This window comes from Harpia harpyja, chromosome 7 (assembly GCF_026419915.1).
Source record: "Harpia harpyja isolate bHarHar1 chromosome 7, bHarHar1 primary haplotype, whole genome shotgun sequence".
NCBI lineage: Eukaryota > Metazoa > Chordata > Aves > Accipitriformes > Accipitridae > Harpia > Harpia harpyja.
The window spans coordinates 44,932,941-44,951,648 of record NC_068946.1 but is presented as its reverse complement, the minus strand read 5'-3'; the positions used below and the strand labels follow the sequence as shown (position 1 = coordinate 44,951,648).

The 18,708-nt window shown below is 43.9% G+C and overlaps 1 protein-coding gene across 2 annotated transcripts in view; it reads right to left on the bottom strand.

Annotated features, from left to right (window-relative positions):
* Nucleotides 1-18,708, bottom strand: part of PDIA5 (protein disulfide isomerase family A member 5) — a 102,787-nt gene that overhangs the window by 68,912 nt on the left and 15,167 nt on the right. For both annotated transcript variants that reach the window (XR_008235967.1, XM_052792361.1), the window contains exons 3-5: nt 18,293-18,380; nt 4,320-4,403; nt 3,496-3,541 (exon numbers count right to left, since the gene is read on the bottom strand). Coding sequence is in view for 1 of the 2 variants with exons in the window: in XM_052792361.1 (XP_052648321.1) it covers nt 3,496-3,541; nt 4,320-4,403; nt 18,293-18,380 (218 nt within the window). In the remaining variant the exon portion in view is untranslated. The remainder of the gene's footprint in view (nt 1-3,495; nt 3,542-4,319; nt 4,404-18,292; nt 18,381-18,708) is intronic.

Genomic DNA, 18,708 nt, shown 5'->3' with positions numbered 1-18,708 from the left:
TCAGAGTATACAGCAGGACCAATTTATTGGGTTAGTCTATTCCCTTTGCTAGTACTGAGCAGATTTATACTTTAATGAGTTTTCTTCATTTTAGAAGGAGAGCAAAACTCTCCCTGTACTTTATCCTCCAGAAAGGGCTTCATCATGTAATAAACACAGCCTGGATACTGGCCTTATGGCACTGTCAAGGATTAGGACACGGTGTGGCTAAAGCAACATATGAACAGATGTATCAGTTAAGATCAAAGACTCATCTAAGCTTATATCTCCAACAGCAGCTAACTACAGATACTTGGGGAAAAACTATGCTAGTACCATTCTTAAATAACATACACTGGTATATGCTCTCAATTTCTGGCAAAAAGTAATTAAGTTTATGGACTCTGCACCAGCTGTTGTATTTGGACCTCTGTGCTCGCTAACTATCAATGGATCTATCCTTTATGACTATCTAAAACTGTTAAGACTCCTAAATTCTTGGCTTTCACAACATGTAGCTACGAGTTCCACAACTACTTTTTTTTTTTTTTTAAACATTGCAGTTATTTGTTTCAAATCAGCCATTCCAAAATGCCCCTGTTTGCACCCAAGTCTGGAGAAAAAAATAGGTTAATCGTTCCCTTTTTCAAGCTACTCAGTTATACAAATATCTATTGTAATCTCCTCCAGTTATCCTTTTTTCCAAGCCCAAGAATCTTCATGTGAATATTCAAGCCATCCATGCCTCTGATCATCCTCACTGCCCTCCTGCAGTACTTCCACACCCTTCACTTGATGGGGCAACCAGAATCACATACAAGACACAAGATGAAGGAACCCAATGGACTCGGAGGGTGGAATAACATTTCCTCTTCCGTTCTCTGTTCCTTTCCTATCATTTGACTTTTAAATACTGTTAAGTGCAGGGCCAGTATTTTCAAGCCGGGCACTGTCCTGTCTGGTAATTCAAAAACCATTACGATAGTCTGCATGACTCCAGCATAGCTGGGCCTGCGTCCTTTCCTTCCCTCATGTTCATTACCCCACAAGTTCCTACTTTCATATTGACAAGCCACTTGGTATTGTGAGAACCTAAACCCTTCTGCAAAGAGTTGGAAATATTTTTTTTAAAACTATTCCTAATAATTTGGCAACCCTGAACTTTGTTATCTTGCAGTCCACCACCCTTTACAAGATACCCCAAACAGCTCAGATCCTAACACAGGTCTCAGCAGCAGGAGGTTCTGACTGCTAACTAACTTCACCCCCACTGTGAACACTGAGCTATCCTTTATTCCTCATTTTTCTAACAGTAAACCCACAAGGGCATCTCTGCTAATTACATAAGGATTTAGTTACTTTAAGAAATGAAAAGCTTTTCTTAAAAATACAAGTACACTATCAGCTGGATCAGCCACGTCTATGAAATTGCCATTACTTCAGAAGAATCCTTTTACAGTTCTTCAGAGCTGTGTCCATCATTCTCCAAAATGTCATACGTATATTAGTATGTCTACTGGATGCCTGGAAAGAACATCCAAGTTTTATTGCCACAAGCTTGCTGAATGATGTGAAACAAATCCTTTAATCTCCTTGTTCTTCAGTGTGTCCACCTGTCCGTAAAATGAGTATGATACCCTAAGTAATTGTGTTGCTCTGCTGCTCATTGTGATGTACTGGGAGATTCCTGACAAACACAGCCGAGAGAGAAAGAAAGGTCACTGCCTCAACAGAAGAAAACAAGAAGTGGTATAGAGGGAGAAATATAGAAAATGTTCAGGCAGCTGTGAGCAGCAGAACAAGTAAACACTCAGATGAGTTATTTGACCACTGCCCAGATCTGATGCAACTGTCCAACCTGTAAATCATAAGCAGCTGGTTTCACAGGGGCAGTTAAAATAAGAAAGACTAGAGCTCCTAGAGTGAGGGAGCTTCAAAACACCTCTTCCACCCACACTGGAATCCCACATCCCTGTCCACAGGATGCTGCTTCCTTCTCCCCAGCAGGCAGGGCAAAAGGGAAGGGGGAAATGCTCATCACAAAACACCAACTGAAGGAATAAATGGTATGGTTCCTGTTGTGCTACGATTGCCTCTCAGCCCCACGCTCCCTGGGGCTCTGCAGGTGCTTTCCAGTTGATCTGATCTGTAAAGAAGAGTCACAGCACTAAATTCTGGTTGCAGCACTTCATGGAGGGCAGGAAAGACATGTCATGCATCGTTTAAATCACCCAAATTTAAGCAACTAACAAGTCTCCCTTGCCCCACCACCCACCAAGAGGGAAAAAAATTCACCAGGTGCATTCCTTCACTAAGTGCAGAAGGAGCTTCAGGCACTCGCTGACTAGGCGGGGTATCTAACATTGCCCTTCCTAGTGCCAGGCAAGATTTCTACTGCAGGAGATGGGAAGATACACCGTCCTACTCTCCTAACCTCAGGCGAATCCTGCATGACAACCTCAAGTGCAGGCTGAATGGATGATTCAAGCCAGGGCGTGCTTCCAAGACAGTCCTCCCATCACTACCCCACAACAACTCTGCCTGTAAAAGGAAGGTCCAGAGCAAGCGCGCTTAGGAACGGCCACTCTGACAGACTCAGGTTCATGTAGCATCTCACGCAGGCTTTCCTCCATCCCAGGCCAAACCCCTGAACAAGCCAGAAAGGGGAAGTAAACACAATGATGTCAGCCTGGGGTGGTGCCATCAAGCCTCCACAAGACCAACGATGGTGCAGTGCCTGCATTTGCTGGAGGAGGAAGAGAAATGGGAACTGGGCATTAGAGCTGGACAGAAGTCATTTCTGGAAGCCAAGACATCGCAGGGCTGCAGCCTGACGTGAGGCTACTCCCAGCGCTTCACCAAGGCTTCACAGAGGAAGGCTGCAAACTTTTGGCCTTACTGTGCTTTTAGTCCACCATTTCCACAATCATCAAGATCTACACATTCATTTCATGTTTCATGTCCTCTGCCTTCCATTGCCCTCACAGAATGTTGCTTTCTGTTGCTTTGTGTCAAGGTTTGCAGGAGAAGGAAGGTCGTTTTATCCCTGCTGCACTCACAGCATATCCATAGGAACTGTGGTTCCATAATCCGATAAAAGATAAGGCCACTCAGCTCTCTTTAAAGTTTATAAACACACAACCTAAAAACCTCAGAGAACTCCTTATCAAAATGCAGTATCAGCTAATGCTTTTTAGTTATACTGCCATTAATAGCACCTTGTAATCAAACCAAGAATATCCCTATTTGTTACCAGCCTGCAAGTTAACTCACAATTTACATTAAAGTTCAACATGGGTTCAATCTTTTTAATAATACACAATTTTCCTGGATCTGTGGTTGGCAGACACGTACACACACAAAAACCTTTAGGTCATTCTGACAGCTGTTTATGAAGATTAACCCCCTCCCTTTCATGCCTTCAGCATGAAAAAGTACCGACACCTTTTTAATCCACAAATGCCTCCCCCATATCTAGCAAAACCAAAAGAATAATAATCAAATATTTAAATTTACCTTCAATGTGACCGCTCTGTTATATTCAGTATGAAATGCACCGTCCCTGTTGAACAAGGAGTAGGGAATAGTGTTAACTTACAGAAATGTTGCTGGAAATCATACAGCTGCTCTTCCTCACTTCTCACTAACCAGAAAAATGTTATCCTGCTGAAGCCACAGAACTAAGTAGAATTTACAGTACAGTAATTTCAGGGGGAAAAAAAGAGTAAGGAAAAAGGGAGGGTGCAAAAGAGAGCGTAAAGCAAACAGGTTTCTAGTAAATAATTTCCTCCCTGACACCTTAACAAGAATATTTACTAAGGCACAATCTTTGGAGATGGAGATGCAGCTGCTTGGTGTCTCTTACACTTAACAGTACTCCCACTCCTATTATTTCCAGGAAGAAAATCTCTTGCTGTCTCACTACACTTGCCTTTCTCCACTTACTTTATGAAGTACTATCTCAAGTCTGAAAAGCAAGCATAGAGAGGTGAAGCAATTTGCCCAAGGCACATGCCAGTGGGCACGTGACAGAGAAAGTAAGAGAGCTCAAATCTCAGGCATCAGCCCTGTGCATTGGGTAGTTTTAGTCCACTGGGCATCTCTCCCAGGCACCCCGCTCGTGCTTTTAGTGTACTCTTCAACAGCAGAATAAATTTATCTCAACTTCTGTCACAACACATGCTTGCAAACTGAAGAAACAGCAGTCAATTTCACATGTCAAAGGATAAAAAATAAGAAGTCTTTCTTCATGCTGCAGCATTATGGAGCTGCAAGGAGAACAAATGGTCCTAACAGGGGCATCAACAATTAGGAACTACAAATCCCAGCCCAGCACTCACTTATAATGGAGTAATTCCACTCCTTTCTCCTTTGAATTAGGATCTACTTTCATCTTCTTGCATAATTTTCGGCTTTCAGTATCACTGCAAAAAACACATATTGGAAGAAAAATGGTTACAAGAAAGGAAATCAAATGCATTCAGTTCTGAAAACTCATTGCTGTGCTCCCTCATCAGCAATTAGTTGCAACTAACAGTAATTTGGAAGCTGTTCAGCTAAGTTTGTGGGACAAGCATTGTGGAAAGCTGCGTTAGCCAATTTAGTTTCTCCGTTTGCTTGGTCAGGACACAGTGAACTGTGTTAAAACCACATTCCAAAGGCAGACCCTAACCAGTAGAAAAGCAGCCTGTTCTAGCATGCACGAGTACCTCAGTAGACCTTCTGTCCATGGGATTAACATAAAATTTAGGAAGTCAAGTTTTCAAGAAGACCATGCTACTTTTAGGGTGGTGTTCAAAGAGTACTATTTGTGAAAAGATTCAAAGAAGAGGAACAGGTCAGCTTTTATATCTGGCAGAAACTAACTAAAAAGCAAAAAGAAACATCTTCATGGTATCTCAAAGCCCAGATCACAAGTGGCTAGCCTTAAAAGGTCCTGCAGAAAACAAAACCCAATTCAAGTTTTGGAGGCCCAAGCCCAGCAACCCCATTCACTCTAGGTATGAGGGATGTGTCCTGGAGCCACACCTGGCAAGTGGAGGTAAAGACCATCTGCCACAGCTCCTGAACAAGGAGGCATGTAACAGCAGACAGACCTGCTGGAGGTGGTTTTCAAACTGAACAAGAGTGAATTGCTTCCAGCACCAGATCGGCTGAGTTGAAGAACAGAGAAGGGTCACTGGAGAAAACTGCATATACATTTGCTTAGGTGGGCAGGTAAAGGGTCTTCATGGCCTAACTGCTGTCCTAAACAATGTAGAAGTGAAGCTATAAGGATACTTTAAGCTGAAGTGAATATGAAGTCAAAGACCTGGGGAGATGAGTGAAACAGTACAACTACAAAGAAAAGAGGATGATTCACACTGACAAGACTATTCTTTGCATTGACAAACAGAAAGATTAAAAAGCTTGGAAACTTGTTCCCAGCAGAGGACAACTTGTACCTTTTACGCAGATAAATCAATTTAGAAAATGAAAACACTGAAAACCCATCAAGTTTAAACTGATTAGAGACACATTAGAGACACCAAGATGCAAGGGTTGCAAGAACTCCACCAAATTAAGTGCTGCTGCCAACACTAGTGCTAATTCTCCCAATGTTCTCCAGCTGCCTTTCTGCAAATGTAAGGAACAACAAACAGTAAGTTTGCAGTGTGCTGCAGATGAGAGCACGCCTTTGTGGAAACTTCCCAAATGCTTATTGTAGAGGGAAATGAGGAGGGATGTGCCATGGACACATGCATCAAAATCAGAATATTATGCTGAAGACAGAAATGAGCATTTTAAGGAACCAACAAAGCATGCAACTACCTCACTAGGAAGGAGCACCTGTAATCCCAGTTGTATGTTTATCTGAAGAGTCTCACTGAATTCATGTCAGTTCTGCATTTTCAGATCATAGCCAAAGCTAGGCATTGTAACCCATAAATGCCACCTTTGCTTCTCCAGGAGGCTGGAGATCTGAGCCTGAGAAGACAGTTATTTTCCTGTTATCTGCTGCATCTTTGTTTTCCCCAGACTGTAGTGGAAGGTGGAGCTAAAACATGTCATCTGTTCATTGAGTAACATGAACACGTCTCCTTGTAACAAAACTAGATTACGAAACAAATAGCCTGGATTTGGAGTTTTGCTGAAAAGCTGGTTTGCCATGTGGAGTTTGTACAGAAAGTCTGCAGCAACATCAAACCCAGGGGCCAGAAGCATCCTGTCTTCTCTCACCTGCAGCCCTCCAACAGGCCCATGGGCTAAACCTAAGCGACTCGAAGGTCAGGGAATCTCAGGAGGAGGCACCAGTTTCAGATCATCCTCCTGTCCTACCCCAGACAGATCTAGAGGCATAGAGAAGCCCTTGTGGCCCTGCTGCAGCTGACTGCCAGACAGCTAACTAAAGTCAGCCCGCACCACAGTCAACATTCGTAAATGCTCTTCTAGACACTTCCAAATGTTTCCAGGATACACATATATTTGTGGCCATCTCAGCCTTGCCAAGACAAATGTCAGGTGGTTGACGTGAGCAAGTGTGATGCTGAAACCTACCTCCAGCAACAGGGTCTGTGAAACCCCGAGATGTACAGACAATTGTTCCAGCATCAGTAGAGGACCAAAATGGGTATCAAGACAATTCTGCTGCCAGTTCTGCCACCAATTTGGTGCAACTTCAAGCTAGGTGGGGAAAAAAAAGTATAATTTTTCCTTATGTGTCATTTAGAGATCCAGATACTCATCTTAGAAAAGTTCTGCAAGCTTTATAGTGGAAAAAGGCTACAAAATATTACTACTGCGATGTACCTCTGAGCAAGCAGCTACCAACTCCTACCAATTCATTTTCTGTTTGCGTGAGTTTCTGTTAAAAAAAAGAAAGATATGAACAGCTGTTTCACTGGAAGGAAACAGGATCTAAGCCTGCCCTGCTTTCAGGACTGCTCCATTTGTAGAGATTCACATAGCTGCCTGAATGCACATCCATTACCACGGGAAAGAAAGCAGCAGTTTGCTCCAGTATGTCTCTTACCATTTAGTGGGCAGATTCTCTGCACCGCTGCATTGGGAGTTCAGTCTGTTTATGCAAGCTATCTGCACTGATGCAAGGGATGGAAGAGGAGCAAATTCCCAGAATAGGAAGTGTCTAAATATGTATCAGTAATTTTTTCATGCATCAGTGCAGATTTTTGCACATGCCAGACCCCCCCAGCTCAGATGCTATACTAACGATTCTTCGGAAAAAGCAGAAAAGGAGGCGTATAGAAATGACAGAGATGGACCCATTCTGCTTTTCCTTTCTGCTTTCACTTACAGCCAGACAAAAATAACCTGGAAAGAGCAACCTGCTCTGATATCACTTGGTAATGACCATTATCTTTAATAAGAGTAAATATCAACACAGATGCAGCCTCTGCTCTGAGATTTGTCTCTTTTGGATCTCAGCCAACAGCCTCTCTCTGAAGATGAGCTCCTCAACTCTCACATGGGAGAGGGTAATTAGGACTCCAGTTCTTGCAATTTAATTATACAACTTGAAGAGGCAGTGTAAGAGTTTGTTATAAAGACTAAAAGAAAAAGAAGGAGGGGAAAAAAAGGAACAAAAAAGCAACAAAACCCCAAAACCTAAAAAGCCAGAAACCACCCCCAAAATCAGCACGCTACCACCCAGGCCAAGACACTCCAGACAAGGCACCAGGCTCAGGAAACACTGGTTTGAAAGATGAGGTCAGTAATGTGCCCCCAGCAGCCATCCTTGGCTGCCTCCTGGCATTTCTGTCCAGAGCAATTTGAACCCTCCCAAGTCCCTGCTGTGCTACTGCTGAAGGGACCCCTGCTTTGCCTGCAGGCAGTCCTACAAATCATCCAGCTTCATCTCTGTGGAAAATCATCCAATACATCAACCTATTTGCAATACCACAAAGGACCTAACCATCAGCTGTCTATGTGGTAACAAGGTCAAACCTTAAGCGGCACCATGGCACGGCTTCCTTCCACTCCCACAGGCATGTTCCCCGCACTCCCACTTCCCACAAAACCAAACCAGGGCTCCAAACGGCTCCTTTGCTACAGAAGCAAAGACATATGGCAGCTTGGTAAAAAGAATGATAAAATGAAAGATCCAAGTTGACCTAACTAAGCAAGAAGTCTAAGTAACAACAAAGGGTGCGTGCATCACAGGAATACTTCACCCCTTTCCACTCACATCCCCATCTCCTCTACTGGGAGACACTTCTGTCGTTTGGGGTTACGATGGAGCTGGCGGGAAGCCCGACTGGAGCACTCCCTGTAAACCTCTGGGGTCCACTGTCAGCATTAGCATGCATGAATAACCACTTTACCCAGGCAGCCAGCTGTTACCGGGGCAGGAGGAAGGCGAAGGGCTTGTGAAGGAGATCTGACCTCCTTTGGCTCACCACCAGCGAAGCCAGCCCCTGAAGGGGACATGCCACAGGCATTCCTCAGGAGCAGCACAGGATGCTCTGCCTGTGCAGGGCTGCGCACAGGCCTGGCAGCTCATGGTCGTAGGATGGAGAAGCAGTAAGAGATACTGATGGCAGTCCACAGTGGCAGGAGCAACCCAGAGAAAGGCTTTTGCAGCAATGTGTCAAGGTAATTTGGAGAGAGAAACAACAGAGGACAAAGCCAGACAGGAGGAACACAAAATAAGATCCAGGAGTTTGGCCGCAGTAAGTCCACGTCGGTTTCTATAAACAAAACAAGTCTGAACTGGGTAGATCCTGAGTAGAAAATGGTGCATGGAGGTGGCAGTCCAAAACACCCTTCTTGGGGCAAATCCAAATATTGTCCTGGCAGGTCCTGAAGGCAGCAGGGTAAGACCAAATATCCTCGGCACCATCCTCTCTCACAAGCACAAATAAGATCTTCTGCAGCTCCTTAATTATTTCCCTTACCACGTAATTCTGCCCATTGGCTTCTCATCAAGAAGAGAAAAACAGCCCTACAACCACATCAACCTCTGAGGAGGAAGGATCTGGAATGACTGTCAAATCCCCTCTTAGGAAATGGCAAAAATGCCATCCAAAACCAGTTCACATCTCCATTTGCCAACGTAATAGCAGCATGTGCATGTGCTGGCCGTGCCACTTTGATGCCACGGTGCTGGCATCTACTGACACTTTGCAACACAGACCGGACCCAGCCTTCTTTTTCATCTCTACCCACAGTGTTTCCAGGCACAAGAGAAGTAATTAATAAAAACACCAACAGCACCAATTTAAGTAACAAGGTCAGTAAATCTGCCTGCACAAAACCTCACTCCTCTATCAGCATATCATGTAACCACATGTGAACCACAGACCTCACAATCTGTAAACAGATTTTCTCTCTCCTATATGTACATCTCTCCATGTGAAACAAGGCTCAACAACCCACATAAATTACGCTTCAGCAGTCCCTTACATCACAGTTGTGCCTGTAGACCCCAACGCAACGGAGGCTCTGTTGTGTCAGTGGCTGTACAGATACAACACTGTCACTGTCCCAACAGCTGGAAGAGACATGACTGAGCAGGTAAGGAGGAGGTACAGGCTCTGAGAGCAGGGCAATATGGCAAAGCAGAAATAGGGCTGCCTACAAAGCAAGCCTCCCAACACTGGAAAAAGCTTTAGAAGGTACCAGTCAAAGCCATCATCTTGTTACCAGCACGCTCTCTCATTATTGTCTCTGTTGTTTAATTGCTTTCATTCTTCTATGTTATGGTGAAAACCATCGTACAGAGAACAACTCCAGTTATAACTTCAGGGAAGTGCAACCGCAATTTCAGACCAGCCCTCAGAAGTGAATTATCAAACAGGGTTTCCCAGCCCAATGCGCAGCCTCTGCAATGCCCTCTGGCTACCTTCCATAGAACACCCTCTCCAGACAACAGACTGATGAACATCCTGAGAAAGCATGGAGTTGAGATCCTGCCAAACAATTAATTGAGCTTGTGACCCAGAAAAGCAGCAAAAGGGGTGTCAACACCAGATATTTCCTCAAGCCACCTAAAAATAAAAACCACATTTGCACTTGCAAACCTAATCTGAAAGAGGAAGTAATTAACAGTCAGTTGTAGTTAGATGTGCTCCTACAAAGTTTCAAAATAAAAAATGTAATTCATTACCCATTGTTGGGGTCAATATGGGATTTTGACTATGCTCCTTGCACTCATCAATCCCACCCTCCAACAAGGACTGTGATCCCTTTACACTACAGCAGTTGGTGTACTTTGCTGACCAAACAAAAACAGACAGACCCCCTGCAAAACTCTCTTCCTCTCAGACTGCGGGCATTGCCTCCCCATCATCCTCACTCCTCCCTCCCAGCCCGGGGTGGCAGCTGCCACAACTACTGCTGCTGACAGTATGTCACATTCGTCAGGCTCCTCATATTCTCTAATGATCCCAGACCTTTCTGTATCACTCTCTTGAGAGATCTGAAATCAGAGGGAAAAAAAAAAAAAAAATCACTTCTTAAACCATCAGCCTAGCTTGCAAGAGCACTTCTCCAAAGAGCTGTGCTAAGCAGCCGCTGGATGGTAATGGCTTACATCTACTTGAACAGAAAGCCCATACACAGCTCTCAGTGCAGACAGGCACTTTGATACTACGTTCCTGAGTGGGGTTTAAGAACCTGCAGACACCAAAATAGGAACAAGACCCAGGAGAGACAAACACAGAAGTAATCAGCACAGGAAGCTTAAAACACAAGATTTGTCTTTGAAAACAGAGCAACATTTTGCCACCATTCTAGGTTCCTGATGGAAATTATCTTATAAAAGAAGTAACAATAGCAACAGGTTTCCATAGTACAGAACAAACGAGCCGTTCAAACATTGTGGCAGATGAAAAGCTTGAATCGTTTAAGGGATGGGGGAGCATGAAAACCAAAACCAGAAAACATGCTGCTGAAAAGAATTAAAGATTAGGATTAGCAGACTGACAGGACAGAGTCTCATCTGAATTTAGGGCCTGATTTTCCCCCCTAGAACACAGCAAAAAGCCTCCCTGTGACCCACGAGGCAATCGCAGCCTTCTGCTCCAAACACTCCCCTGGAACGTGCCAGGAATGCAAACAGAATAATCCATGTGCTGCGGAGACCCAGCACCACTCGTCACCCAATACAAATGACTCCCTGTGCCCATTAGTCAATTAGAGAGGCCAGGAATCTATATGAATGAGATTAAAAAGAAGTATTTTCTGAAAACTAAAACCCATGAGATTAATTCTCACTGGAAGCATGAGCGAGCCAAAGAGCAGAAAGAAACCCAAGACAAAAAGGTAACAGGTATCATCAAGCAAAAACAATTAAGGGAAAAAATTATAAGCTCCAGCCCTGCAGAAAGTCAAGAAGTTATAATGAACGGTACTTTCCATGGAAACATAAATTAGTAAGAGCCACTCTGCAGCCCACATACCTGCACAGAAATAAGGTGAACACGTTCACAGGAGCTACCAAAGGCTTTGCAGGAACTTCTAGAAACACTGAACACTTGAACTCTCTTTGCAAAGCAGCAGCTTTCCTCATTGGACCCATCCAGACCTCCTCTAACTCACACAACCTGGTACAGCGGAACACTGTCCTAACCTGGGACACAAGACAGCTACCACTCTATCTTTGAGTTCACACCAATCTAAGATCCCCACAAAAGCAGGTTTTGAATGTATCACCCACAGGCACACAGACAGTGCAGCACATTATACTGTTCCCTTGGTAGCCTGTTTTATGACCTTTAGCTGCACTATGGGTCTGGAGAGGATGCTAGAGGATGTTTCAAATGAAGTATTGAATGCAGGAAAATGGAGGTAACTTTACATAAAATCTTAGCTCGCTTACTCTTCATTTTAGTCTGAAAAGCAGCAGCATTTAAGCTGTTAATGAGCAATTCTAGGCAAAATCCATGGAACACACAGTTAGGATGAAACTGAGACATAAGCCCGGGCGCGTACACCCAAACACTACAGTGGATTTTAGCTAAACACTGTGCATTTCTGAATTAATGCAATACACCAGACTAAATGCGTTTATGTTAGAAACTGAGAGCTTACTTAAAGGAATTTTTTTCAGACTGGCATGGCACTTCCTGCATGGTCACTCTTACAGGAAAATAAAAGGGCTTTAATGTGAATTAGCATTAACCACAGAGAGGTTATGGCAGAGACAGGAGGAAGGCATTGAAAATCTATGCTGCAAATGCACAGTTTGCCCATATAAATTGCATCCACACAAGGACCACGTTGTCAGTGTAACTGCACTTGCGAAGTGTTCCTGATGGACACCTGGCTTACCTCCCCTGGACCAGCTGCAAACAGAGCCCCTGCTACCTCCCCAAGCCTGGCACCTAACATTACGTGCCATCCACTCCTGAGCTGCCACTGCCCTTCGCCTTCAAGGCAACTGTCGAAAAAGGCAGAAATCCCATGCACAGCAAATCTACTTGGATGGAAGGGGTCGCATCAGTGCAAGAGCAGCGCTCCTTTCTTCTTCCTTTTTTCCCTCTCTCCATTAGATCTGGTCATTTTTATTTGCAATTTCAAAGCTTTTCATCAGCTTTAAAATTCAACTACAAGGAAGGGAGATGAGTAGACTTATTCTCTTAAATAAATCCTTCTTCTGATCAGCTTTATAGGAGTGAAGGTAAAAACTAAAGAGCAAAATGACACTTAATGCCATCTGTACCAGCAGCCTTACGTCTGAAATTCCTCCCTGCTGTTTCAAGGCATTAAAGAAATTCATTTATGATTGTGTTTATGGGTAAAGCCTTTCTGTATCAATGCATTAGGAAATTAGAAATTTGGGAAGGAAGATTTCATCTAAAAGGCAGATAAACACGGAAATTGGGGGAAATCCCAGAAAAGACAACTACTCATTAGATTTGGTGCTCTTGTGAACCAGCACATATTTAGATGCATAGCCTTGAAAGGCCTGCTTTACCAGCCAAATTACAGTCTTACCTTTATGCTAAGTGTCATGGGATTGCAACAATAACAAGCAATTATTGGGAATGGGGACTACAAGAATGAAGCACAGGACACACAAAAGGGACTACAAGAATGACAGGCAAGAGCAGAAAAAGTGGGATTAAAACCAACCAAAAATTAGTCAAACATTTTAACCAGATGGCATTTACTCTTCCTAGCAGTCTGATGTGCTAAAGCCAAGCACATGCGCTATGACAGCAGATGGAAATCACACAGCTTTGTTTATGTTTGGGACCTACAGTAAAGGGAACCATGCAAGTTTGAACAGAGAATAATTACCCAGAGCCAAAGAAAAGGGTGCTTTTTTGAAAATACCAGTCAACAATTAGGCAGGAGTTATAGCCAATAAAAACCTCAAGACAATTCAGTAACAGGAAAACCAGGAGTGTTCACTAAATCACATTCAGGATGGAAAGAGCTAGTTTCAACCTCTTCTGCCACCTCCTCAAAGCTGCACCTGACCACAATGCATTTCATAACCCGCCAAACACATTTTCTTCTCTTCAACAAAGCCATTTTACTTTCTTTCCACTTCACCCAAACTAGTTACACTCTTCCAAGTAACATCAGTCCTTGGCCACCCCATGATCTATCACAAAACCTACTCAAGAAGGCTAGAGGATAACTTGTTAATGATTATTCTTCAAAACCAGACCTCAGGGCATCACAAACTGGGACTGGAGCTTTGCCTGCTTTAAAGACAAGCAACAAAAATTTTGTCTTTCACTCAAGCAGTAATTCCATCTTATTGTGTTCCCAAGCACATCACTTTGTACCTTTTACTTGCCACCACAAGGATTTGCTAGGAGTTTCTATTCTTCACAAAACTCCTCATTTACTTGACCACATCGACGCTTACCTCCAGTTGGACTAAGCCTCCAAAGATGAAGGTTTCAGGAGACGAGGGGGGATGCAGAGGGTCTGCAGCACACACACCGACCATCCATCTGCCTATGCAGCACACACCAGCTCCACTGCACCCCAACCTGCTGTTACACGTAGCAGCAGCCAGACTCTGAGATTGCACAAAAGGACATGACATTTTCTTTTTTGCAGACATCTTAAGCTTTCAACTCCCTACGGAGCCCTTCAATTTTCAAGATTTCTATCAGCGTACTACTAAAAACAATTCAGTAAAAAACCCAACCCTCTGCTTGCTTACATGCCCATCCCAATAGCATCTGAACACACTAAATGAAGAGCGCTCATTCATGCTGCTGTAGCATTTTTCCTTTCAAAGTTCTCCAAACTCTTTATAAACATTGACTAATGAATCAGGTAATATTTACCCAGTTGCCTGGAAAACAGATACACCTTTTTTAACAGCACAAAGTAACAGGAAGCGAATAATTTGCAGAGTCAGGAACAGAAGCTGGGACTCTTGGCTCCTATTAACATGGCATCTCCCCAAACACGAGTCCCAAAACACTTGCTCATAAGATGACTGATCCATCTCTCTGGGACACTGAAGATTTACCAGCCTGCAACATTGTGCTCTATCCTTTATACCATGCATCTTACCAGGCATGATTAATTCAATATTCTGTTGACTCTCACACCACCATTCATTCAATATCAAACACCTCAGCAAGCACTTCCTAATTAAAACATGGAAAGGCTACAATAAAACATATTTTATCACATTATTTGTGGGTCTTTTATTCACAATTGAAATAGCTTCATGTTTAATTGTGTACAGACCCACACATGCTATCTCAGCACACAGGAGCAAACAGTGACCACTGTAATGCTGCAAGCAATTCTCGTGCTGCCCCTTCATCTCTAGAAGGAGGCCTGGGCAAACTGCTTGAAATCTCCTGTGGACGAGGACCTTATCTGCAATACTGCACACAGAGGCGTCCCTGGGCATGTTGCACTCAGCATGGCCCTGCTCCAGCATGGCACTTAACACAAGTGAAGCTAACTGTGCAGGAAAGGCAGGTACCTGGCACTTCCCAGCCCTACATCTCCTATGCCCAGGTGCTCTGGGGACCTCTGCTATCCTGCCTCAGTGACAAACTAAGTGGCAACCTCCTCTACTCCACACTAACACTCTCAGCAAGAAACCAAGTATTTCCCCACGTCGTGCTGGAAAACAAACCTCCCTGGTCTCCCCGAGACCACTCAACCTGGAACTGAAAGCTCAAGTATAACCTCTGTCTCATACCACAGACCCAAAAAAAGCTGAGGCCAAGGAACACGGTTTTCACGTAAGCCAGCAATTCAGGAAGCCTGCCTCCAGCCGCCAACCTGCACACATCCCTGTGCTGTATGAAATACAGAACATACTGCTGAGACTTTGTAATCCATAATGATTTCCATCAGTGGAGCAGTATGTTCTTGCTTTCTCCTGAAAATGAGGGGAAGAAGGAGAACGACAAGAAACAAAAAAGCACCACCAATAAAGAAAAAGAAGAGAAAAAGACTGCCGACATCGCCACAGGGAAGCAGAGACACAAACCAGAACTCTGCATGTATGCCAGCCTTGCCAATGCTTGGATCTAAAGGCAAAGAAGTCCACTACAGCAGGATGTGAAGAGCAAAGCCAAAATTCCCTGCTAAATATTGCTGCCAAACAAGCCATTTCTTGTCAGTATTTGTAAAACAAATTGAGCCTGTGCTGTAAATATCCCTGCATCTGTGCGCTGTTTGTTTCAGCATGAAGACTTGCAAATAAGCTTCACAGCATATTTGCAGTGGGAGAATAGCTTGAGGAACTCTGGTAGGACTCAGCTGTTCAGGCCCTACAACCGGCCCTTTGTGACCAGTGACAGACAGCAATACTGCAGCCTCTCTCATATTATCACTGCAATGAGGTGGGCAGCAGTTTGCAGCTACCTGTATACAGAAAAAAAAAAAAGAAAACCAATAAGCAAAGGAAAACAATCTTTCAAGGAAAGAAAAAAATTGTTTAAAAGTTACCTTAACACTATGAGATTGACTTCTGAACACTTTAAAGGTTTAACAAGCAAATCAACCACAAAACTTGGTTCAGGCTCAAACTGTTTGGGGGGGGGGGGGGGGGTGGTTTGCATGCGTCAAAACCTCCTTTGCCACAAGCTAGTCTTCCAGCTCACTTTGCCCCATGAGGCAAGTTCACAAACTCTGTTATGACATCCCTCTGCAGGACGGAAGGATAGAAGAGACATCTCTAACAAATACCCAGCTACAGTTGGACAGATCATCTATTTTTCCCAGGTTCTTCCCAAATGAGTGATCTGAAAGGAAGCGCTGCTCAACCCTTGAAGAGAGAATTACAGCTATTGCCATGTTACAGCACCCTGCCCACTGCCTGTCACTCGGCAGTGGCAATCTGATTGTGATATTACTGGCATCAAAGCAAATTTTGGGAACCTACAAATCCATTCCCAGGTCTCCCAACCTCTTACAGCATGACCTTCACCAGGCTGCTTCACTCTCTGGGAATAACTCTCCTTTCATTACAAATAGGAAGCTTAATTAAATATTTCCCCACCATGGTCAGAAGAAAGGCACTGCAGGTACCAAGCTTCCTATGAAATGTATTAAAGCACTACCTGGAGGAGACTTTAAAATACATTGATTGCAAGTAAATCCCATAACAAAGTTTGGTTTAGATGACAGCATTTGGAAAGGGAGACCATATTCAGTTTTGATGAATTGAAGTTTATTTTACAGCAAAACTGAACAACACCTTTCCCTCCCCATCACCATCACTTACAAACTCAGGAGCAGAGACTGACACATTGAACTAAGTACCAAAACTTCCCTGGATTTCAAATTGAAGTCCTAAACACTGAATCTTTCCTTCTCCAACCCAGAACTAAAATAAATCCTGGAGATGGTTATTGCTTAGTTGTATTATAGCAGCATTTTGAAGGGCCAGATGAACAGCCTCATCATTCCAGCAGTTGTATACACATGCCACGTGTGCACACACACAGTAAGCAATTAAGTCCCCCAACACAGAGGTAGCCTAAAAGAGAAGGGAAACAGAAGACACAAAAAGATAGTGACCACTCCACAGTCACAAACAGGGCCAACTAGCAACTAAAGCCAAAAAGCTGGCCCAGTATCCTATCTGCTAGCCATCATTACTGACAACCAAAAATTGTTTATCAGTGCTTTCGTTAGAAAAGGAGACTGGATTTCAAAGGTATGCCAGATCTCCACATAACATTCTCCTCATCAGGGTCAATACAGTTGGCTTGCTTTTCAGCAGGTGGAAAGTGGTACAGGCTTCACTGACTTCTGAGGAGCAGACCTGCTTTCTGCCAGTGGATGACTTGGAACACTGACCCCATCAGTTGGGCAGAGATTAAAGTGTTTGCGCATTTGGACGAGCCCAGCAGAATGCAAACAGAAGGCAGAAGCAGAGGACTCCACGGGAGAGATACCTGCCTGGTGGCAGGGAGGGAGCAAGACAGGTTAACCAACAACAAAAGCACGTTAACTCTGATTTACCAATTACTTATTCTGGGTCACTGCTTGATGGACGGAGGTTGGTTTCAGAAATGTAATTTTAAGGGAGCCACAAGATTTTCAGAGCTGACTTAGATTTGTGCACAGTGTACAATTTGTTCATACTATGGCAATCCACCCAAACACACAGGTAGGCAGCAAGCTGTTCCTCTGCAGCACAGGAAGGGGAATTTGCCACCTGCAGGCAAAGCTCTCAAAGTTGCAGAGGCAGAGAGGCACTACGATACACAAGCTAAAACCACAGGCAATGTGTTATTGAACAGAACCACAGTGGAGGCTTTCACATCTGCAAACCAGAAAGTACACACCTGTTCATTCCTCCCCACACAAGCAACCACTTACAAAAACAGGTTTCCCTGCCTTCACATCAAAAATTGCCATGAACCTATACAAGCACAGAGGAAGTTCTTTAAAAAAAGCACATTTTATTGAGAAACACAAATGGGTGGACGTTTCAAAACCAAGCAAACTGCCCTCCTGCTCATGCAACATTTGCTGTTGGAGCAGAACTGCATTGCCTTCCAGCTGAGGCACAACATGAGAGATTCCTCCTCCCCTGGCTTGTGGAAAAGCCAGAGCAGTCAGAGTTTCCGTGCTACATGCCCCCTGTGAAAGGCAATGCTAGCTGGGGTGTCCAGCTTCAGACTGAAAAACATGCTGTCAGAGAAGAAGTGACAACAGCCATAAGGAAAAAATGATTCCCCACCACTGGTCCAATGGAAGAAAGGATGGTAAGATATAGGCTCCCTACAGCTATGAAGAAACTGCACAGAATGATGTGGGTTCCGTTACAGGCAAAAAGCTTCAAAGCCATCAAAAAAGCTAAGTCAGCAATAAAAGCCAAAAGGGGAGAGGAAAAAAAAATGGAGAAAAACAGCGTGACACATACCCGCAGTCTATCCAGCTTATAGTACCTCGTCCTTTCACCTCCTGGGCCACGCTGGAGAGTAACCTGAGTGAGCTTTCCGCAGCAGCAGCTGGAAAACAAAATAATAACAAAAATAAATCAACAGCAGCATTATTACTCCACAGAAAAACACAATGGTGCATTCCTTTGTTCTGAAGCACTAGAATAACATTTTGTCTAATTTGAAGAAACCAGTATGAAAGGGATCAGTAAAATCTTCTGTAAACTAGATAGAATGCTGGCTGCAGCTGAAGTTGGGTGGTTCCTTCCCTCTTCCCCCCCTTAAACAACACACTGAAATTCATACCTCCAGGCATGCTCCCTGACCTACATTTACAGAGCTATACTGTGTCCTCTCCTGCAAACCGGCTTCCATCCCAACACTGCCTTTTTCCTGT